The sequence below is a fragment of the Trichophyton verrucosum genome (genome assembly GCF_000151505.1).
Source record: "Trichophyton verrucosum HKI 0517 chromosome Unknown contig00372_1.f1.exp, whole genome shotgun sequence".
NCBI classification, from domain to species: Eukaryota; Fungi; Ascomycota; class Eurotiomycetes; order Onygenales; family Arthrodermataceae; genus Trichophyton; species Trichophyton verrucosum.
In genome coordinates this window covers 12,369-34,897 of record NW_003315390.1, presented here as the reverse complement: position 1 = coordinate 34,897, position 22,529 = coordinate 12,369, and the positions used below count along the sequence as shown (strand labels likewise).

At 50.0% G+C, this 22,529-nt stretch overlaps 7 protein-coding genes across 7 annotated transcripts; 1 reads left to right on the top strand and 6 right to left on the bottom strand.

The window, feature by feature from the left end:
• Positions 1-376: 376 nt before the first annotated feature.
• On the bottom strand, positions 377-1,045 carry TRV_04841 (uncharacterized protein; the record flags this gene model as incomplete). The annotated part of the gene is made up of 1 exon (XM_003021019.1): positions 377-1,045. The coding sequence occupies one exon, from the start codon at positions 1,043-1,045 to the stop codon at positions 377-379; it is 669 nt and encodes a 222-aa protein (XP_003021065.1).
• A 411-nt stretch (positions 1,046-1,456) lies between these two features.
• On the top strand, positions 1,457-3,038 carry TRV_04840 (mitochondrial ribosomal protein DAP3, putative; the record flags this gene model as incomplete). The annotated part of the gene is made up of 2 exons (XM_003021018.1): positions 1,457-2,117; positions 2,173-3,038. The coding sequence occupies 2 exons, from the start codon at positions 1,457-1,459 to the stop codon at positions 3,036-3,038; spliced, it is 1,527 nt and encodes a 508-aa protein (XP_003021064.1).
• Positions 3,039-5,019: 1,981 nt separating this feature from the next.
• Positions 5,020-6,045, bottom strand: TRV_04839 (uncharacterized protein; the record flags this gene model as incomplete). The annotated part of the gene is made up of 1 exon (XM_003021017.1): positions 5,020-6,045. The coding sequence occupies one exon, from the start codon at positions 6,043-6,045 to the stop codon at positions 5,020-5,022; it is 1,026 nt and encodes a 341-aa protein (XP_003021063.1).
• A 1,896-nt stretch (positions 6,046-7,941) lies between these two features.
• On the bottom strand, positions 7,942-10,083 carry TRV_04838 (uncharacterized protein; the record flags this gene model as incomplete). Its single annotated transcript, XM_003021016.1, has 3 exons — positions 7,942-7,988; positions 8,166-9,741; positions 9,796-10,083. The coding sequence occupies 3 exons, from the start codon at positions 10,081-10,083 to the stop codon at positions 7,942-7,944; spliced, it is 1,911 nt and encodes a 636-aa protein (XP_003021062.1).
• A 955-nt stretch (positions 10,084-11,038) lies between these two features.
• Positions 11,039-12,244, bottom strand: TRV_04837 (uncharacterized protein; the record flags this gene model as incomplete). Its single annotated transcript, XM_003021015.1, has 1 exon — positions 11,039-12,244. One exon carries the CDS (start codon positions 12,242-12,244, stop codon positions 11,039-11,041), a length of 1,206 nt encoding a protein of 401 aa, XP_003021061.1.
• A 530-nt stretch (positions 12,245-12,774) lies between these two features.
• TRV_04836 (uncharacterized protein) lies at positions 12,775-14,083 on the bottom strand (the record flags this gene model as incomplete). Its single annotated transcript, XM_003021014.1, has 3 exons — positions 12,775-13,777; positions 13,836-13,905; positions 14,050-14,083. The coding sequence occupies 3 exons, from the start codon at positions 14,081-14,083 to the stop codon at positions 12,775-12,777; spliced, it is 1,107 nt and encodes a 368-aa protein (XP_003021060.1).
• Positions 14,084-14,816: 733 nt separating this feature from the next.
• On the bottom strand, positions 14,817-22,141 carry TRV_04835 (Rho guanyl nucleotide exchange factor, putative; the record flags this gene model as incomplete). Its single annotated transcript, XM_003021013.1, has 4 exons — positions 14,817-14,974; positions 15,080-15,779; positions 15,946-17,058; positions 17,138-22,141. The coding sequence occupies 4 exons, from the start codon at positions 22,139-22,141 to the stop codon at positions 14,817-14,819; spliced, it is 6,975 nt and encodes a 2,324-aa protein (XP_003021059.1).
• Between the last annotated feature and the right edge of the window lie 388 nt (positions 22,142-22,529).

Here is a 22,529-nt window from a genome sequence, read left to right as displayed (position 1 = left end):
TTTTTTTTTTTTTTTTTCCATTGTCCTCCCTTTTTGGCAACTGTTTGTGTCGTTGGTTCTCCTTGTTGATACAAAGTTGAATAAATCCTTTTGAATTAATATTACTTTCAATTTTTGTTTAATAGACTGCTGGCTTCATCCTCTCCATATGCCTATAGCACTCATGATAGAAGAGTTTGATCTTCTACCTGTTAACTAATTGAAGACCGTGGATAGGTTGAGGTTGATTCAATAATACGATTGACATAATCTAATCATTCACTTTTTTTAAACCCCTAGTCTACAGGATATACCCATTGTTCGCCCTAACGCCATGCAATCCATTATAACAGACCGCCGTAACACCTGGTAAAACTACCAACTCAACTTTTCAATCTTACTTCGCCTTCCCGGTTCTAGCCTTGCGTTCGTTGGCCCTCATCTTCCTCTCATTTCTCCTCGCTCTTTCCATCCGCTCTTTTCTGCCTTCGTTTCGAATAGACTTGCCCTCGTTATTCATCTGTTCCTCTTTCTTCCACTTGGACTCGTCAACCTCCACAAGCCAGTCATCCTCGGTTCCCTTATTTTTCCCCTTGTATCCCCACTTGGGCACCCACTCGCCCTTCTCCTCGTCATAAACCAGGTTTTTCTTCCGTTCGGTGTCGGCTAGGCCGCTGCCCAGCTTGGTGTTGTACTTGCCAATTCCCTTCTTGCGGGCAAAGAGCTCCCATTTGGTAGGAGGTTTGGGAGTAGGCAGTGGTTTAAACCGAGGTACCATGGTCGTTGGACGTGGAAGGGTGAGAAGAACACCGTCTTGCATTGAGCTCGTTATCGGACAGGTGGTGAGGAGCTGGTTGACAAGGCACTGGGCGCCATCGCGTGCCGTAGCTTTCAGGGTCTGGTTTAATATCAATGGCGAAGATTTTGCAGACTGAGGGAGATCAATTGGGTTCGCATCCAGCGCCATAAGATTTCCAAGGTCGAATACATATGGTGTGGGCTTTTCAACCGTTATCGGCCTGGATTGCACGTTAGATATAAAAAGAAAATTTGTAGGTTGAAGCATCATACGCACAGTCTCTCTGGCTTTGTCTTTGACTTGACCTTAGTCGTTGAATCCGCCATAGCTATGTCTGGCATGATGTTCCAGCCTGTTTTTTTTCTCTTAATCTCAAATAATGCGACTGGTCTGTCCTCGATATATAAATTACTGTTCGTGAAGATCAAAAAAAATATGTCAAAAATTCACAAGGTGGATGTTCCTTGCCGCTTTAGACGAAGCTTCTGTGTGCAGTATTATCACGTGATATCATAAAAACAGCGACAACTTTTTCCCCTTTCGATCTTCATCACTTTTTTTCCTTCAAAAAAAGCGACGTCAAGAAGCAAAAAAACCATCAACGACAAACTGCAAAGTGAACGCGGCGAGCCATTGGCGTTCGGTAGAGACCAGATCAGCAGTCTGGTGTGCCCGAAGATGGCTTCCTCTTGTTGCTGGAGATGTGTGTCCCAGATACGCTCAGTATACCCGTCTCGAGCACTCTCACTACCGGCGCTCTCTCAACAGTCGACTCTTCTCCGTACACTACCTACATCCTCGTCATTCCATACTAGCGCAGCTCTCAATGCCGCACCAGCTAAGAAAGGGAAGAACCAGAATCCCGGACCGAAATTCCGTGAATCACGAAGTACACGAACGTTGAAGAAGGGGAAGGCAGGCAGGCCGGCTCGACGAAGCCCGGACGAGCGAAGGGCTCTAAGCCATCGAATTGTGCTAAGTAACAACAATGCGCTCGAAGTTACCGGTCTACAAGAGCTTAGCGTGGCGAATTTGAGCGATCCAGAGCTTAGGACTCAAGTAGTGGGTTTGCCAATGAATCTGGTTGACAGATTGAGGGCTGTTGAGGCCTTCAGGAGGAGCCAGGGATGGAGTTTGTTCAGACGGCCCTGCACTGTGGTTAGGAAAGAAACTGTTGAACTAGGCAGGTTGATTGAGCATATCAATGATAAGGAAAAGGGCGCGGAAGCTGTCATGAAAATTGTCACAGGCGGTAGAGGCACAGGGAAGAGTGTTCACCTGCTGCACGCTACTACAATGGCCTTTTTGAAGAACTGGGTAGTGGTCACAATTCCAGACGGTATGTTCTTTATCCCCATTATGATTTCAAAGCTAGGTGCTAACGTACAATATAGCCTGGGATATTGTCAACGGCACAACGGCCTATGCTCCAGTCCCTAACTCAAACCCAGTCAAATATTTCCAGAAAAATGCCACTGCCGAATTGCTCAAGCGCATAGCCGAGGGAAACAAGGAAGTTCTCTCAAAACTGCACATTTCCCGATCACACCCTAACGTCAAGGACTCTGGGATTTCTCTCTTCGAGATGGCAAACATCGGTATCCAGCAACCGGACCTCTCATGGTCGATATTCCGCTCTCTCTGGTCTGAGCTTACTGCCACGGGACCAGCAATGGACACGAATGCAGCTAAGGGAACCAAGCCATTCACTGCTCGTCCTCCGCTTCTCGTCACAGTTGACAACCTCGCCCGCTGGATGGCTGAGTCTAAGTACCGCAACCCAGAATATAAGCTCATTCACGCTCATGACTTTACCATTGTCGAACATTTCCTCTCTCTGATGCGTATGGAGCCCAAGAAAGCCTTGCCGAATGGTGGTCTCGCATTGTATGCAACTGCTGCCTCCAACTGCATGAGATTGCCTTCTCTGGAACTCGGAATCAAGCAGGTTGCTGCTCGACAGGCCGGAATTAGCCCGTCCTCTCCTGATTACCCTGTTATGTACGGCAAGCTGGACGACCGTGTGGTCTCGCTGTTCTCTCAGGCCAAGGAGATGGGTTATATTGAGCTCTCTGGCCTGGGCAAAGACGAAGCTGCTGGCCTCTTGCAGTACTATGCAAAGAGCGGTCTGCTGAGAGACCGTGTTGACGGACGGTTGGTCGGTGAGAAATGGTCCCTGTCCTCTGGCGGTATTGTTGGTGAGCTGGAGCTTCTCGGCCGCCGTCTACGAGCTCTACCTCTTACTGTCAAGGAACAGTAGCCCCTGTCTCCCTCATGTACATCATCCACCTTTGTGTATCTTGTTTCTTATATCTTGATTGACTACTACTGTTTTTACTGTATGATTACTTGCAACCACTAGATGGAGAAGAAGAATAGCAGCATCTTGATTGTCAAGGCTATGATGATAGTGAAAAAAAAAATCCAACCCTTGGGTTGAGCTCCCACCATCCCACCACGCTCAACCCCTGCCCCTTTGTACGCAAGCGGAAAACTCGGGCGCTAGGAAAGATTACATAAGGTGAGCCACGTGATGAACTTCTTGAAAAGGAAAAGACAACGACATCTCAACTTCATGACAACAACAACACACAGCAAGAAACACGAACAACAACAACAACAGGAAGATGAGGTGACTTACTCTCGATGCAGTGCAGCTGCGCTACCCCAAGACTGACCATCCCTCCGCATGGATTGCGTGTCTGTGAGGTGACGGGGTGTTAGCTTGCTGCTTTGGAGATAGATTGTTGCGTGTGTGGGATGGGGACTGATGAAGGGCCGGAGAGGAGACAGGAGCAGAGGAAGGGGAAGAAGAAGATGAGGAGGAATAGAAGAAAGAGAGAAGTTGAATGAAGATGCGATACCTCTGAACAGCCGCTGCTGCGCCACCACAGGAACCCATCCCTCGATGACACATCCGGTGTCTGCACATGTGTTAGCGTGTTCATGATGATATAGATGATGGGGCTACTTGCCTCGATGCAGTGCACGCTGCGCTACCACAGACTAACCATCCTCCAGTGGCTTTAAGAAAAGAACCTAGAAAAGAAAAGATGCAAGCTGCAAGTGTCTGCGCATGTGTTAGTATGTGGTCAATGGTGAGTGATGAAGTGACGGGAGACTTGCCTCGATGCATTCCGTGCTGCGCTACCACAGACAAACCCATCCTCCCTTGCAGCCTCAACATGTTATCTGCGCAAGAAACTGTCAGCTCGTGAATACATTGTAGGGTAGGTGATACTCGGTGATACTCCCTTGGATCAGTCCCTTTGCAACCACCACAATATATGCAATTACCTATGTGAGAAACCGTTAGTACGTGAGCACAAGGTAGGGTAGGTGATACGCCCCTGGATTAGTCCCTTTGCATCCTCCTTGACAAAAAAAGCCCTATACAGAAGAAGAGCACCTATACGAGAAACGGTCAGTACGTGAGCACAAGGTATGGTAGGTGATACGCCCCTGGATTAGTCTATTTGCATCTTCTTTCCAACAAAAAAGCCCTAAACAGAAGAAGGTTACCTATGCAAGAAACTGTCAGTACGTGAGAATAATGTAGGGTAGGTGATACGCCCCTGGATTAGTCCCTTTGCACCCTCATTTGCAAGCTGGCAGAAAGTTAAGTCAGAAGATATAGGCTGCAAGTGTCTGCGCAAGCGTCAGTATGTGAATGCTGATAAGATGTTGGGTGGGTTGCTTGCCTCGATGCAATCCGTTTTGCACCACCACAGACAGACCAATCCTCCCTTGTAGCCTGAGCAAGTGGGCCACCGTGTTGCCGACACACAGACGTGCATCGGCAACACGGTGGCCCAAACCTGGAGTTTGAAACGGTTAGCGCACATCTTTTTTTTTTTGAAAGACCAAGGAGGAGAAGGATGGTTACTTACCGTTTGTTTGGCATACGCCGACCACCATCCACCCCTGCTCCGGTTATGGCCCCGGTGGACCCCCTAGGACAACGTTAGCATGATACCCATGAAAAACGGAGAATGACAGAAGGTGACTCACCAATTGAGCTACCTGACAGCAAAAATCTATATACCCGTAAGCAGCACCAGAATTCATGGAAGAAAAGAACGCACGACGGAAAGCAGATTTTTTTGGTATTTTTTTTTTTCTGTTCGTGGTAAAATCCGCGTGATAGGGGGAAGAGAGGGTGGCAATATGGGAACCCGACACTGACCTCAGGTACGTGGTCACCCTGGAGAACACAACAGAACCAACTAGGCTGGCCAGACCTAGTTGAGAGCTGAGTGCACACCAGGCACCACCCACTTCTCGACATTCACAACGGTGACAGCTTCGTGAAAACTGACTCGCTTGGTATTTTCCACGCTGGTGGTGGTTCGCAAAGCACTCTTTCTTGGTAAAGAGTTGGAGCTGCGTGCCTCAGCAGCGACGTTGGCGACCAGTCTTTGGGCGCGAAGGATGTTCCGGATGTCCATGGGTGTTGCGGCGACGGGACCTAGAGTCTCAGCGAAGGGGCGTGCGTCTCTTTCAAGCACTAGCGGGAGGGCAGAGAAGACGCGGGAGGGAACGGGAGTGGGAATCCGTGTTGGACGCACCACCAAGGGAACCCCTTGGCGGATACGTGCAACACGGCGGGAGGGGGCAGAGGCAGGAAGGGGGGTATGGTCCGCTGCTGGACCAGAAGAAAGAGCAAGAACGCGGGCACGCAACGCAGCAAGACGAACGCTCAACTCAACAGGGGGAACAGGGGAAGAAACAGAACGCTCAGACAAGGGGGAAGAAAGGAAAGGGGAAGAAACGCCAGACTCAACAGGGGATACAATAAAGGGGGAAGAAACAACACTATCAACAGGGGACAAAAGAAAAGGGGAAGAAGAAGCAGAAGACACAGGGGACAAAAGGAAAGGGGAAGAAGAAGCAGAAGAAACAGGGGACAAAAGGAAAGGGGAAGACACAGCAGAAGATACAGGGGACAAAATAAACGGGGACGAAACAGCAGAAGACACAGGGGACAAGATGAATGGGGACGAAGCAACAGAAGACACAGGGGAGGGAGTAGCTGGAAGCTCTACAGCAACCGGCTCTACAACAGGGTAGCGAAGACGGAGCAACAGACGACGACGACGAAGACGAGAACGGGAGGGCCAGCAGCGGACACGGTCAGAAGAAACGGGACGTACCTTTCTGAGCCGTTGTTGATACTCGATGGCACGGGCGCGCTCATCAGCCTGACAACGGCCCACGTAGTAGAGAAAAACAGCAAGAAGACCAGCAACAGACAACACGAACAGCATGGTGAACAAAAAAAACAGAAGACAGTAAGGAAAAGTCGGAGGTTAGGGGGTGGTCGGGCGACCGCCGGAGATAGGAGGGAGTTGGAGAAGAGAAGAGAAGATCGAGCCGAGGCAAGCAAGAGAGCAGCAGGAGCAGCAAGAGAATCAGCGTGAGCACTAGCAGTACGTTCGTACGAGCAGTAGTCAGCAGAAGACGCAAGCGTGAGGGAAAGAAAAGAGAAAAAAAGACGGCCAATTTGGGCCGGGAGAGAATCAATATACCCGTCCGGCGGCTCTGGGTCCTTCTTCAACAGGCAATTCTGCATGGTTTTGAGCAGGAGCAGCTCAGAAAAGAGAAGGAGAGACGGCCCAAAATTCCCTATCCAGGCAGGATGTATTGCTCTATTTGGTTGTTTTGGAGGCAAATCCAGCGCCGGGGAAGGTGCCTCCTACTTTTCTGAGCGAAAATTACGGACTCTGGAGGCCGTATCGGGGGTACCGTGGGATAGGTGGGCAGGGCAGATATCCTGAAAGCGACCTGAGTCCCGGATGTAATTTTGGCATATGAGGGCATATCTAGCATCAGCTCGACGAGACGAGTCGGATGGTACCATTTTTGCCCGGGTATCATGCGTTGTGAGCGGTCATCCATCCGGCAGGGGGCGAAATCAGGCTTGGATAGCATCCCTTCACGTAGACGGGGAAAAAGGCGTTGAGGGCGGTTAAAAATTGGCATCCACAGACTCGTCTCTTCTCTGTCTCCAGTTTGTGACCAATTTCAGGCCCCCTCGAGCGCTGGTTGTGGTGCTGTCAGACGTGATCTGGGACTGGTAAACAACAGACTAAGCGACGGCGAGGTCGGCCCATGCAGCATAGAATCGAAGTTGTAGTGCATGATAAACAGCCGTAGACGGACTTCTCAGCTCCCTCGAAGCGATCTCTGCGTCTTCCATCCTCGCTTTCCGTTTCGCCAAAACAGACGTAACAAGGCCTGTGCGTCGGACGTATTTCCTTCCACCAGCGCAGCGCAGGAAGCGACGCCGAGACAGTGAGGATCTTTGGCTGAGAGCGTCTCTTCTACTCTTTGTAGGCATTTACAGTTGGTATCTACAGGCTTACGGGCTGCTACATGCTTGTTGTGTTGAGAAATAGGGGCTGTTTTGTTTATCAACATTGACCTACGACGACCCTCTATACGACCACAGCGAGGTTGATACTACCGAAAACTAAGGCTACGGGTATATCAAAACAAAGGCAGGATACTAGGAGTCAGGTAGGCTTATTCTACTCGTCGTGGTGGGGGAGATATAACCGGTTGATAGGGACTACACCCGCTCTGCACCTTACGACCTGACACCCAGACATAACTCTTTTCGGGAAAATGACACATCCCACGCTATCTACAAGAGACGGCAGTTAAAATGGTAGTACTTTCATGCTGATTGCTCGTGGTTGAAAATTTCCCATAAAGTGGCCCCAAAACACCCATTATACCTATCTCGACCGAGAAAGAGTGAAGAAAGAAGCAAAGAGACCTGTATACCCCATGAAAAAGGTATACTTTACTTGAAAAGCTGTGTAGGGGACCCGGTTGTGGATAAAACACCATGGGGTGGCTTTGGGATGCGTTGGTGTGGGCAATCTACATCCTACAACATAGAGAACCTCAAACATTTTAACCACTCTATAGCGCTGCATTTCTATAGCTATCCTAACATATGAACATGTCCCATATCACGTATGACATGTTCTATTTGGACATTATCCAGCTAAGAGAATAATATTAGATAGTATTGAGAGCCACTCTTCAATGCTTGATGCTACCTACATCCCTACGGCAAGCCGTTGTCGATTGGAAGTTGAAGGACGAAAGAGTTCACTACTGTTAAGCACTGCTAATATGACAACTATAGCTTCTTAAACTTGAAATGGATCACGAAAATACTCTTTAGCAGCGACCTTGGCTAGATGGTCGCTCAGAGGCCGTCATTTACTTTTCTGAAATCTCCTGACTGTCATAAACTCGTTACATTCTAAGACAAGTTAGCAAGGAAACGTAAACCAATGATATTAGTTATATGACCAGTACTATGGGAACAACACATACCTTTTAACAGGCAAAAAACCTAGCAACCGCATACCATTTTCTAGCACCTGTCGTGCTCCTTCATACAGAGCTAGACGAGCGACAGTGACTTCGTGGCTCTCAGCACCAATTACCTTGATCACATCGTATCCCGAGGAGACTTGATGTGCCAGTCGGAAAAGATATGTCAGGATTGTGGTTGGCTCTAGTGTTTTCACAGCATTACAGGTAACGTCAGGATACTGGGCCATAAGGCGAAGGATATTGATGGCATGTGGCTCCTTTAAGAGAGAGAAGTTTGCAGTTGTAATCTCCTTGGGGTCAATATCCACTTTCCGAACGATAGAACAAAGTCTCGCATGAGCGTATTGAAGATAGGGGCCTGTATCGCCCTCAAAGGAGGTCATCTTAGCAATGTCAAATGGATAGTTGTGGATTCTTTTGCCCGCCATATCCTGAACCATAACTGCTGTGATTCCAAGTGTATCTGCAACCTCAGCAGGATTCTCAATTTGCTCATATTTGGCAGGGTTCTTCCGCATGACATCGTGCATGGCACTGCCACATTCATCCAGGATATCACTCAGTATCTTCACAGTGCCCAATCGAGATGACATGCCCATGACTTTTCCAAAGTTGATATGTTCAAGTTTGGCAGCCACATCAGTGTATCCCATGAGTTCAATCGTTTTGAAGAGGCGCTGGAAATATAGATCCTGCTCGGTAGAAACGACATAGATCATTTTATCAAACTGATACTTCTCGACTCTCTCCAGGGCAGCCGCAATGTCACGGAGTAAGTAAGTTGTAGTGCCGATTCGTGTTCTAGCAACTGCAACTCCAAGATGAGGAGCACCATGCTTCTTGAAGTCGATGATCCAGGTGCCGTTATCTTCAGTGTAGACACCCTTTTCTTTGAGAAGTGCTTCGGCTTTCTCGACTGTCGATACTTTCACGGTTGATTCCCCAGAGTAAACATCAAACTTAATATTGAGACGAGCATAGGTCGAGATATACCGCTCGATACTAACATCACGGAACCGTTTCCATAATGCAATAGCGTCGGGGTCCCCATCCTCCATTTTCTGGAAAAATGCATTTCTCTCAGCGAATAAGCCCTTACTTTCAATCTCAGAGGTGTCCTCTCCCCTATCTCGAGCTTGTTCACTAGCCTCCTTCTCTGGCGCGAACAAAGAGTTTATCTTTGCATATACTTCAAGCAGATGTTTCAATGGCTCCTTTGTAAAAAGCTCTTCCGATCCAAACCTCTGCCACCCGACAGCAAGTAGCCCAAATTGTTTTCCCCAGTCACCCAGGTAGTTCACTTTGACCACATCCCAACCCATGCTCTCGTATAGATTGGAAATGTACGCTCCGATGATCGTACTTCGCAAATGGCCAGCATGAAACTCCTTGGCAATATTTGGAGATGAGAACTCTATGATGACCTTTTTCTTGCCAGAGCTTTGATCGTGAGGGTCCCGGAGTCCCTGAAGCGGGTTCGATCCATACGATGCTCGACGGTCAAAGATGAAGGGTAATATCAATTTGGGTAGTGTGTCTGGACAGAACGAGAGGGGTATAAATATCCCATTGGCCGTCGGCTGGCTAAGCAATGAAGTAGACGGGAACTATCCAGTCAATATCTAGTTATAGATCCATTGATATTGAATGTAGGAATATACCTTTGACACTATATCTTCGGCTAGCTGCTTTGGATTGATTCCTTTCAATTTTAAACGGGCTGTAATAAGCATTAAATCGGCGTTCGTAGCCGCATTGGCCCATTGAACAGCATCATATGCAGTGTCTTTATCGCATTCGACTAGCTTTTGAATGACCTCCGCAATATACGAGCGATAAATATCTGCTGGAGCGAAAAGAACATTGGCTTGGGGGAATTGTGGTATTGGAGTCGAGACTTTCAGAGACTGGAGGAGGGCCTCAAGGCCCTGGATAGATGTAGAAGCCATGGTTTGTATTGACAATCGGTCTGTAGTCAACTTGGAAATGAGTCTTTCCCAAGAGTGCTCTCTATATATCACTTTGAGTTTGAGTCATATCAAACAACGTTAAGGTTCGGCTAAGTTAAATTGAACTCTGGGCCGTGGGGTTATTGCTTAGTCAGTAGGGGTTGAGGCTCTGTCTTTATTTCAGCCAATGAAAAGACTATAAACCATTAGCAATATTCCTAATTTCTAATTGGCTGATAACTAGCTATATCGTTTTCTTGTGGGCCTTCTTGGTTATTTCAAGGCCGAATCCTCGATCACCCAGGTCTTATGGCACATCCAAGGCGCATAAGCGACAAGATGATAGCTCTTTGCTATTTTACAAGGGTATATCCGGCACATAGTAATATGTGGCTGCCTATGTCTCCAAATCACGACATTGGTGGAAGGAAGGACAACTGACGACCATTCCAGTTGATCCACAATGCACAGCGAATGCAATACTTCTAGGCTCTGCATCAAATACTGATGTGGCTTGACCATTTCACCATTTCAATATAATACCCCAGCCTTCAGTCCTAAGCTGATCATCGCTAATACCCCGGATTGTCAATGCGTCTTTGTACTCGGAAAGTCCAAAGGCGCTTAGCCTGCTCCGGGAACCATTTGACTGGCTAACGATTGACCTCATGGTACTTAATGACATCGTTCAATCCAAAATATGGTAGCCCTGGTACCGAAGCCATGCCTGCATCAGCTGAGGATGTATGCTTTGTGCCCGATGATATGCCCGCCTTGTTATACTCCAGTTTAAATCTGAGAGCCGGACAAATAGACACTCCCACCACAGCAATGCATGACGCTCAAATATACCTAGAAGCAACCAGGGTCACTTTACTTCTTTTTTTATAAATCTCGTTTTTTACGTAACATCTATTTATTTGGCAAATCTAACCTAATTATAATATATCAAATATCATTTCCAATATACAAGGCCATCCATCAGCCGCCTGGCGGATCTATACACCGTGGCTCTTTCAACCACTTTACTATCACCATCCTTGATCTCTGCACCGACGGCCAACGTGCCTCCAGGATGGCCTATAACAACAGGATCCCCAGCAGCTTCATTTGTCTTCGAGACAAACGGCCTCACAATTGATCCTTCAAGTTTCGTAGCCACTGCAAGGCTAAGTCCGGCAGTGATGGGGAGGGCCTTGTGCGGCTGGCCAACAGAGATAGTTCTGACAGTGATGTCAACTCCCTCCTCGTCAGGCGTAGAAATAATATTGATCTTCGGTATAGACGCCGGAACTTCATCTACTGTCGTTGCCATGCCCATATTAATTGCAGCCTGGGATCTTATTTTCTCTAGCCGCTCAAGTAGACCAGGTGTAGAAGATATCTGGTCCGGAGATATCTTTCCGTCAACCGGCAGGTCAGAAGCCGGGACGAAAATCATCGGATTCCCGACATCGATGCATGTTGCTCGGACACCGTCAAAGGTATCAATCAAGTTCCCTGTAGGCAGTAATTTTCCCGTCTTAGCTCCAGCCGGATTTATAAAGTCGAGTTGGATCCTTGATGCGGACCCAGCAACGCCGTCCACAGTAAAGTCACCGCTAGCTTCGGCCTCGACGCTGCCGTCAGGTGAAACGGATATGGGGAATGTAGAATCGATTATTTTCTGGGTATTTGTATTGAATATGCGAACGGTAGCTGTCCTTTTACCGGCGCTAAGCTCCTCTTCGTCCAATTTAACCAGTCCCGCGTCGATGGCGAACGGGCCCACGGCACTGGACAGATTCCCGCAGTTTCCGGAGTAGTCGATATCAGTTGATTTAATGCCGACTTGAGCAAAGGTGAAGTCCACCTGGGCTCCCTGGGCCCGGCTCAGGTCTGATGCTGGCGATATGATGCAGACTTTTGATAGACTGGACAAGCCGCCCCCAAGCCCGTCAAGTTGGCGACCATGAGGGTCCGGAGAGCCCATGGTGCCCAGCAAGATGGGCTTCCAGTCATCTTGAGATGCAGGCAGGTCTTTCTTCTGGAATATCAGTCCTCTTGAGGTTCCGCCGCGGTAATATGAGGCTGGGATGCGGTTTTGCCGATATAGCGCCGCGCTGGTTGAGAACAGCCGGCTTTTGACCGAGCACTGCAATTGCTTAGAGCCATGTTCCATATTATTTACATTTTTGATCTGTACTTACTGAGTGAGCTCTATGTAACCGCATCATTCCTTATTGTAAATGCACAATGTTGTTAAATGGATCAATTAATTAATTAATTAATTAGCTAGCTGGAGAAATTAAATATTAGTTAGTTGGCTCGGCTCGGCGATCCAGCCGCCATTAGAAATTACCCGGATATCCAATATTATACAACGTATTTTTCCAGACCGCATGCCGCGTAACTCATTACTTCATCTTCACACGAGAAAACCGAGTGCAAAAGGGGAATATTAGGATATATCAAACGCTAGTTAACTGTAGTGGTATCACTGGCTTGCTTAGATGCGCATAACAGGGTGCATCTATCAAAGGCTAACTATAAAAACAAAATCAATGCAGAGAAAGGCAACAGAGTATTTTAGAAGAACATCTGTAGTCCCGATTAGTAGTAGTCTAATCCTCAAGCCCGATAGCAAGCTTCATCTTTTTCTTTAGAGGACTTTCGGGCGACGGAGGCTTAGGTTTTCGCTTGCTGCTCGACCTATATTCTTCTCAAACGGGAGAACGCATCATACACCTTAGCAAAGTACTCCCTCCCAAAGTCATGAAGCTCATTCAATTGTTCGTGCATTTGCAAAAGATAGGGGGAGAGCTGAGAACGGGCCGAGGAAAGAGCAGAGTCGAGTTTGTGACAATATTCGCCACAAACAGGAGACTGAATGTGTGTGTAGCCGTGGTAAAGAGACGTCATGTTGATATCAGGGAGGTAGAAGGCAAGAGCAGCCGCGATCAAAACAATAACAGAGGCACAGATAGCGAAATAAGTAAACAAAGAGACTCTGGAGTGGCGAGGGCGAGTTGAGGCAGGAGAGTCTGCGGAGGAAGCAGTAGCGGGGGTGCGGTGGGCAGGGGAAGATTGGGTGCGGGCAATGATGGAGTGAGGCTTTGCAAATATGCGCGATGCAGCAGCAGGATCAGCGGATGAAGTTACGTACGATCGTCTCCGATCTCTGTCCCTCTTTAACTGATGGATAATCTGCACTATTTCCTTGCGTGCCTCGGCCGGGTCGAGCGGAACGCCATCTAGGGCCATGGTGATGTATTCCTTCGAATTTGCTTGCAGGAGCCGATGCTGAAGGAGATATCTCATCATCATGCAGACGAATACTCCGCAGTCATTGTTGTTTTGTTGTACGGGGCAATCAGGCATCTGCATGAATTTGATAGGCTTTTCGCAGATGATGCTGATCTTTTCCGTAACCGCGTGTGCCTCGGTAATGTTTCCAGGTGGCAGGGAGTCATAATGGAAAGCTACTTGGTCCGCGAGGGAGACAAGCAGCAGAGACCAGTGGGTGCCGCCTTCGGCCTGCATGCCATTTTGACAGTCGTTGATGGGTAGAAAAATGTGAGAAGCACGACTGAAATCTGGCAAAGCGTTGCCCAGTGTCTTTGGGTCCGGAGTCTGGAACAGGAGAAATGACATGCTAGGTCGAAGGAGGATGATGCGAGTTTTATAAAACGAAAGCAATTCATGCTCCAGATATCTGCGGAACAAGTCAGTAGAATATCGGTCTAAATTGCCGACATATAAAGGGAGCATACTCCTCCCAGAACCCAATCACGTTGTCCGTCAGCCAGTCGGACTTGAGCGTATTATAATCTTCATATGTGACTATATAATGCGTTAGGAGGAAGATATCTGGAGAATAGGAGAAAGATCACTCACTGCTTGCATCGTGGTCTTGAGGGGCCCTCATGGTCAGTAAAATCTGTCACAGCAACCACGCACCGGTAAAAGTCCGACTGTATCACTTACAGGTCAGGTAGATATCGTCCGGACCCTTGAACATGTTAGCATTTATATATCTGTACAACTGACGGGCAAGCCTCTGATATAAAGCCATTGCAACGAGGGAACCGCAACAGCGAAAAAACACCAGCAGATAGTTAAAAGCAGACAGCCAGGATTTTCCGCGAGACCATGACTTGGCTTCCCGTGATTGATATATACTGGCACCGTCTTACATCTCTTCCGTCCAAACAAGACGAGACGGTTTGGCAGCCAGCAAGCATGTCGTGCAAGCTTATATCAAACACCGGCTAAGCAAACGAGCCCGAAACAAAAACAGCCGCAAACGACGAGAGCACAGCAATACATGCAGAGACATGCATTAGCCACTAACCTCATGATTGAAATGTTCTCTTAACTTGTTCTTGAGGCGGCCGAAACCTCCATCAACCATCTTCACAAGCCTTCGCCGCTTGCCGGAGTGTAAAGACACGATGGCTCTTCTCGTCGTCTGCGCGGAATTAAGGGAGGGAATGTAGATATCTATGTCGCATATAGAGGGAATGCGGCGACATAGACCGAAGAGAGGGAGAGATGAAGAGAATGAAGAAGAAGAGATATAGAGATATGAAGAAGAGAGGATCAAGATGGAGTTGTTAGAGCAAGTCCAACTGCGCCACCAGCACTTGTTTTTATGCGGAGAAGCAACCCGCCACCAAAATATGTTCAAACAGCGCAAGGAAACCGACCGGTCTCGAACCTCCCAGTCTGCAGTAAAAGTACGCAATAATAATTTATTTACTTCCTTCGTGTTTTCTTTTTGCCTCTACGAAAAGTCGCTTTTTCTCCCCGGATTTTCGGTACGAAGAAGAAGAGGTCACGTGGAGAATGAAGTCATAGTTCTTGGCATAAAAAAGGGGTAGAAGAAGAAGAAGATGAAGATGAAGATAATCTAGATTTACATGAAAGGTATATAAGTAGCAGCGATTAAAAACAGGTATAGCAGCGTTGGGCATGCCCTAAAGATGAAGACAGAAGGGAAAGATAAAAGTCGAACGAGAAAAAAGGGGGGGGGGGTATAAGGATGGGTTGGCTGACTCGTCTCGTTTTCCTGCTGCTTCTTCTTCCCGGGCTCGAAGGTTATAGCGAGCTGCATAGTTTTTCCCTTTCTTGTAGTCGGAGAGTAGGTTGTAGATGTAATAGTAGTAGTAGTTGTAGTAGTAGTTATAGTTGTTGTTGTTTGTGTATGTTCCGGGCGCCGGGGTATATGTAGTCAAGTTGCAGCTGTGAAGATATAGGATGCCCCCTCCAAATCCGCCCAATACCATAGTCACCATTGAAAAAAAAACAAAAAGGAAAACAAAAGACAGAAACGATACGGATAGGATATAAGGATGTGGAAAACAAACTGACAGACAAAAAAAAAAAAAAGGAGAGAAACATGCTGATGAGTTCAAAATTATCGCCCAAATAACAAAGGAGATGATAGACAAGACAAATAGACAAGATAAGACAAGAGAGAAAGAGATAAAAGGAAATGAGTTTGTCTCAGGGATAGACAGGGATATATCTGGGTCAAAGATAAATAGGAAAACATAACGATGGATATAAATCATTGATATGGCCTTTTTCTTTTCCTTTCGGTTTTTGCTTTTATTGTCAGCTTGCCAATTTGGCGAAGTGCTTCGTCCATATCCAGCCGACCTGGTGCGTGGGATCGTCTTGGTTTCGGGCAAGCCACAGATCACCCTTTTCGCCTATGACGTCGAAGATCTCACCGGCCACATAGGTTAGATACGGATAACCTGCTTCTCGTCTGGCTCGATCGATATTGAATTCAAACATGCTGGCGGCCAGAAAGAGGATGGAAGGTTCCTTCGGTGCTGAGGGATAGCTTGCATGGCTACTGGCGCCGGCACTTACGCTGCGGTTCATGGGGATACTGGCGTGAGAATGGAAACGTGAGGATGGCTCTGGGTTCTCGGCCATAGGCATGGCAGAGGAGAAGAAGCCTGAGTACCGCGTTGCTGAGGGAGAGGAAGGATGGTCGGCCGGATCAGGAGCAACGTGGTGATTGCTGTTGCGATTGTTGGAGTTGCTGTTACCGTTGACATTGATGTTGTACCTGCTACTGCTCATGAGGTGGTCGGGGAAGAATTCGAGACGGGGGGTATCTAGGGAGAGAAGAGGCAGTTTGGGAGAAGCGTCTGATGTTCGGAATGAGGCGTTGCTACCGCTTTGAGCTGTGACGCTGGAGCGTGTAGAAGAGTTTATTATCGAGGGTATTGAGGGGATATGGCTGCTGGTCACATCCTGTGCTCTCACGGAGTACGTCGAGTTGGCTCTGGTGCGGGAACCGGATGATGCTGGGAAGACATACGAGCCGTTTCCATGTTGCATGAAGCCTGTGCTGGGAGGAGTCTGTATCATATTCTCTGGGCTTCGCGAGAGGAATTCGTGAGAACCCTTGGGTGAGTTCCCTGATTCACCGGAGAATGTACGGCCAGTGGCACTGTTGACCGTTGACGGACGGCGAGAGGAGCTAGCGTCTGCCCCATGCGAAGGTGGAGGGGAGCTGTAATTGTTCACCAACGCCGTGTCAGCAAGTATGGAGCCATTGCACACACCCAGCGAAAGCACCTGGGCTTCACTGAACGAGAAATCTCCGGACCAATCGGTGATGATCTGGTTGACATCCTGCGGTAGCCTTTCGATGGAGTAGCCTAGCCTCGACTGGACCAGGTTCAGCCAGGTGGCTTGGATCTGGACGAAGGCGTTCAAACAAGCTTCCATCAGCTTGCCGGTCAACGATAAAAGTTTCGGTAGCTCATCCTTTAGTGCCATGTTGAGCGCCACAAACTGTTCTCCTTGCTCGGTGATCTTCTTGTCGGGCTTGTCGCCTCGGTCCTTGATGGCTTTGTACTTTACATAGTCCATCAGTCGCTTATTACGCTTTTGCATGACTCGCTGTGGCCCATCGTGGAGTTTCAATAGCGTCACCATCGGCGTTATTACGCTCTTCCGCACTTGGGCGATCTATACCCCCCACCGGCTGTTAGACATTAAACTTCAATGAAAAGGGGGGAAGGAATAGTTATATATAAATAAGACTTACATGGTCGACTAGAGCGACGGTCATAACGTCCTTGACGGCCAACCGAAATCGACACCATTTACTCTCGAGCTCGGGGTAGTTCGAGGGCGCGAGATTTATATACCTCTCGACAGCCACGATAAAGTCGTTAAACTTGTTCATTGAGCTTTGGATCTCGCTCAGATACCCTTCTACATCGCGCATGACAAGCTGCAGCTGGAAGAAATTATCTCCAAACCGCTGGCTGAGAATATCATATTCTTTATCTGCGAACATCTCCGTGATACCGACATGCTGCTTTAGTTTCTCAGTGCGTCGACCAAAGGCCTTTGACAGACCTGCACGGACGTCTGACTCTTTTCGTTTCCGTCCGCTGCCTACCACTTGGCCGACTAGATCTGCCCGTTTCTTCATCTCGTTGATGCGTACGGATATGGCGGTTGTGGCTGTGAGGGCATTTGATATGGCAGTGTAGTCGGGATGATCCGATGGCGTTGCGCTCAGCAGCTCGGTGAGAAGAAGCGGGTATTTGAGGATTCGCTGGACGGGCTTGACGAGAAGTGAGTCCAAGTTCCATGCAGATGTAAGGTCAGCAGCCCACTCGCGACACTCCTTCAGCCAGATGTTAACATTCTTATTCTTCAGCAAGACTTCGAGTGTCCTATTTGCTGCGTCGTGATTACGCAGGTAATCAGAGTAAACAGCCTCCATCCTCTCGATGTTAGCCATGAATGCCTCTCCGATGGCCGTCTTGCGATCATTCTCCTCGTCGGCTATCTGCTGCGGCTCGGGGCTGTTGCTAGTTGCAGAGCTGTTCTGGGTACATTTGCTACTGCGCTTACTACTCCAACGCTGAGACTTGGGAAGAATATAGACACTTCTGGCGGCTTGTTTGAGCGCATCCTGCCAGTCCATGGAGAACTGGACGACTTGCTCTGAGTTGCCGAAGAGGGTCTTGATGTCCTCTGGTGACAGGCCGAGACAGGAGCTCGATGTACCCTTGTATATGTCAACGACGACAGTCATGTCTTGGCCGAAGGTGTACTCGGTGTCGACAAGTTCCTTGATGACATTCCGTCGTTTCTTGAGCCGTCGTTCTTCAGGGGTAGGTGAGATACGGGACGCGGGGTCTAGTATGTCGTGGAACGCAGAGGTCGTTTCCGGTGCCAGGGACGACGGTCTGTCCTGCGTGTGAGAGGTCGAGGAAGAAATGGTATGCGGAGGAGTGATGTGTAACGACGAGTCCTCGCTTCGACTGCTGGGCGGTGCATCGTGGAACGTCGGTAGCGCAGGCATTGGACTTGTAGGGGGAGAGTTAGCGTATACGCTGGGAGATACCTCTACGCTAACAGCGTGCTGGTGCTGGTGGTGTTGATCTTCCACGGCAGCGGTTGAGGTCGAAGAAGTAACAGGGGGAGGAGGCGGTGGATGATGAGGCTGCGAGGGCACGGGGAGGTGCATATGGAACGGTGACGGTATAGTAGGGGAGTCTCCATCTTGTGGTGACTGGACACGGATTTCGAGTCCTAGTCCCTCAACGGTCCCGTCTATGGAGGCAAACTGAGGTGGTCCAGCGATCCGAGGGGTTTCAGCGCCCTCTTGGTCTGAGGCAGATGGGGATTCTGGTGAGGAGGTTGACGTAGAGGTCGAAGGATGAGGAATCTCCGTGGCATCTGTGGCCTGGCGTTGGTGTTGTTGATATTCATGCTCGGGCTGGGGAAGATGCGGTTGCTGCTGAGACTGAGACTGGGACTGAGACTGAGGCGGCTGCATCTCGTCCTCGCCGGCCGCCAGATGCATCCAGTCCGCGATAGAGGGTGATGTCTCCCAATCATCTCGCAGATGCAGGCTTGCTCTGGCTGGCAAGAACTCAGCAGTAGGTATTGTTGAAGAGTCTGCCACCAGCACGCCGTCCTCGCCGTCCCCATCATCCGTGCCTCTACTTACGCTGTCGTGAGCGGAGAGCCTCTTCCCTTCACTCTCACTGCTTCCGGGCGTCAGGATCGGTACTCGCGGGCGTTCGTAGCCAGCCTTTGCCAGCTCCTGAAGATACAATTGAGTAGCTCGCTTGGAATCCCAGCAGGCCTGTTTGGCGATGGTAGTGTAGTGGTTGGCCATGTTCATGCTAAACCGTCGTTCGAGGGAAGCAATGACAGCATGATCATCGTTCCCTAGTACAGGGGACTCGCTGCTGTCATCGTCGACGTCATGACTTTCATGAAGCTGCTGCTGCTGCTGTTGCTGCTGCTTGATGGGGGATATGCCAGGGTTGTGTACCTCGTCGGCCTCGCATGGTGGGGACGGCGGGAAGATCGGCTGTGGAGTCGTCGCGTTTTCGTGCAATGAGTGGGAGCTCTCACAGCTTTCTTCCTGTTCCTGATTTTTAGTCAGGGCTTCATCCTCCTGTCCGAGGTCAGACACAGCTTCTGCTTCGCCCTGTGGCGGATGCCCCTGGAAGGAAGAGTCCCACGAGCTCATGCTCCATCTATGACGGGGGTTTCCCACTTCGTGCTGGCGAGCTATCGATTCGAGATATCTTGAGCGGCGGAGCATGATGCGTATAGACTCTCCGTCGTCTGCGGTGCTGTCGTCATGCTCAGTATCATCGTGCTCAGTATCGTGCTCATCATCATGGCCGTCCGAAGTGCCGGAGATGCTTGGGCTCGATTCTCGCATCTGCATGATGTGGTTGAGCATGGTTCTATGAGTGAGCAGGCCATCCTGTGGCTCTGGGTCGAAGGTGGTGATTTCTGTGCCGACAGTGACGGCGGACTGCGGTACTGCATCTGTATTGTCTGATTCTGGGGTCTTGGGCCTGTAGGGGCTGTGTAGAGCCATATCGAGGGGTTGCTGGGCTTCTGGTTGCTGGTCTGGTTGGTAGGTTACAGGGAGTAGGACGGGAGAACGGCCCTCCTGGGGCGTAACGAAGGAATCATCATTATTATGCTCTTCAGGGGTGAATTGCGGCTCTACGCAGTCATTATTCACCGGCCGGTCGCCGGCTGTTGTCGTCTGTTCTGTTTCTTCTTCTTCTATTATAATTTTTGCTGGTTCAGCCGTTGTTGTTGTCGTTGTCGTTGTCGTTGGTTCAGATAATTCTTCGGGCACGAGCGTTGGATCGGCAGCCGTTTGTTCTGTTTCTGTTTCTGTTCCTGTTCCTGTTCCTGATTCCGTTTCTGGTTGTGGCTCAGGTTCAGTCGGTTTTTCCACTTGGTCTAATATCTGTGGTTCAGGTTCAGGTTCAGGTATGGGTTGAGGTTCAGGTACAGTAGAAGCTTCGGGTTGAGGTTGTTCAAGTTGTTGATTTTGTTGTCCAGGTTGTTGTTGTTGTTGTTGATCAAGCTGTGGCTGTGGCTGTAGCTTCTCCTGTCTGGCCATCTTCCTGGCAATCTCGCGCTCTCGTCGTACAGCAGCCCGCTCCTCCTTCTTAGCATTCTCCTCCACGGTGCGGTTGAAAGCCTGCTGAATCCGCTGCCTTCTTGCGGCAAAATCCACGTTTCCCAGCTCTGGCGGTTTCTTGGAAGCAGAGGCTGATCTAGAGCCGGCCGTGGTGGGATGGGAAGCAGCAGAAGCTGAGGCAGAAGCGGCGCGGCCGTCCTTGGACTGGAGCCCAGAGATACGATCTACAAGCCTAGCGCGAGAGGCAGAGGTGGTGGCGCTTGAAACAGGTTGTCTTGGCCGAGAGCTGCGTAGAGGGGGGGACTTTTTGGGCAACGGAGCAGAGATGAAAGCTTGGAGAGTGGGACTCTTCTGGTCTCTCGGAATAGGATGTTGATTATGTTGGTGATGAGGGTGTTGGTGTTGGTGTTGTGGTTGTTGTTGTTGTTGTTGTTGTTGTTGTTGCTGTTGCTGTCGACGGCTGCTGGCAGTCGAGCTGGTGGTTGCAGTGGTTGCAGTGGTGTTTGTCGAACAGGATCGGTTCCGGTATCGAGGCGAGAAGGTTGCGGTGGAGGCAGTTGGCGGAGAAGTTGGCTTAGGGAGCAGGCTGATTCCCTTTGGCGGAAGAGGCCCCGAGACAGGAGGATACCGGTCGAGAGCGGAGTTTGTGCGAGTGGAGGGCGAGGAATTGCCTGAGTCAGAGGCCTGGCTGGCACGCCGCGAGGGCAGGGGTATTCTCGAGAGCTGCTGGTGCTGATACTGGCGCGATGAAAAAGAGGTCGAGATGGGGTGTGGGTTCATGTTCAGCTGCGGCGAGACGGGGGAGCCCAGGTCACTTTGGGAGCGTCTGTGGGAGAGAGCAGGCAGATACCATGCAGTCGGCGAGTCCACCTGTATATGCTGGTGCGTCTGCAGGTGCGTCTGTTGCTGCGTCTGCAGTGTTTGATGCTGGTGATGCTGCTGGTGATGCTGCGAGTTTTGATAGTGGTGCTGCGGCAGGTGGTCAAACGCGCTGTCTAGGAAATGCAGCTGTTTGGGCGTATGCATGCAGCTGTCCGAGCCACTCCTGGCCCTCCGCGAGCCTGAACCCGTCTGTAGAAGCGCGGGAGTCGTGGTGGCCGTGGTGATGACGGGAGCTGCGGTGACTGGCTTGGGTATGATCTCGCCGAACAGGGGCCGTCTGGCGGGCGGTGGCCGGGCATGGGCGTGTGCAGAGACAGCAGACGGCTTGGGCACGACCTCGTCTGGCGTCTGGTTGAACCGGTTGACGAGGTCCTGCAGCGAGGACTGCCTGCTCTTGTATGCTGAGGTCGTAGTAGATACTGGTGTAGTTGTGGCCGGAGTAGCGGTGGCCGTCCGGGTCTTGCTGGGCGAGAGAGAGAAGTCCGGCAGCCCTCTCTCCGCGAGACTGCTGCCTCTCCCTCTGCCTATGCTGCTGCTCCCGGGACGGCTGTCTCTCTGGTGATGGCTCTGGTGATGGCTCTGGTGATGGCTCTGGTGGCTCTGGTGGTGGTGATGCTGCAGGTAGTAGTCGTGAGGGTCGGCAAAGGCGTCTGCGGGCTGGTAGGTCGTCTGGGGCAGCAGGACGTCCGCGGGCTCGTCCTGGTCGCACTCTCGAGCGGCGGCGATGGCAGACATGGCGGACATGGCAGACTCGGTGCGAGGGCCTTCATCTAGGGGGCCTTTCAGGGCCGGCCGGGCAGGGCGAGCAGGGCAGGACAGGGCAGGACAGGGCGGGCGAGCGAGCGGCGCGCAGAGGGCAGCAGAGCAGAGCGCAGAAGCAGGCGGAAAAAGCAAGGGAGCCGACTGTAAGACCCTGTAAGACGTGGCTCACTTCATCTTCTCATCTCTTTTGTCTCTCGCTGTCTCGTTGCTGGGTTGTCTCGCTGTCTTGCTGTCTCGCTGTCTCTGGCTGGCGAGATGTTGTGGACATGCAGGTTGGAGCTGCAGCATGCAAGTCGACGTGGATGATCTCGCAGTCATTCCTCTCCCTTTTCTCTCTCCCCCTGTACTATACGTCTTCTTCTTCCTCTTG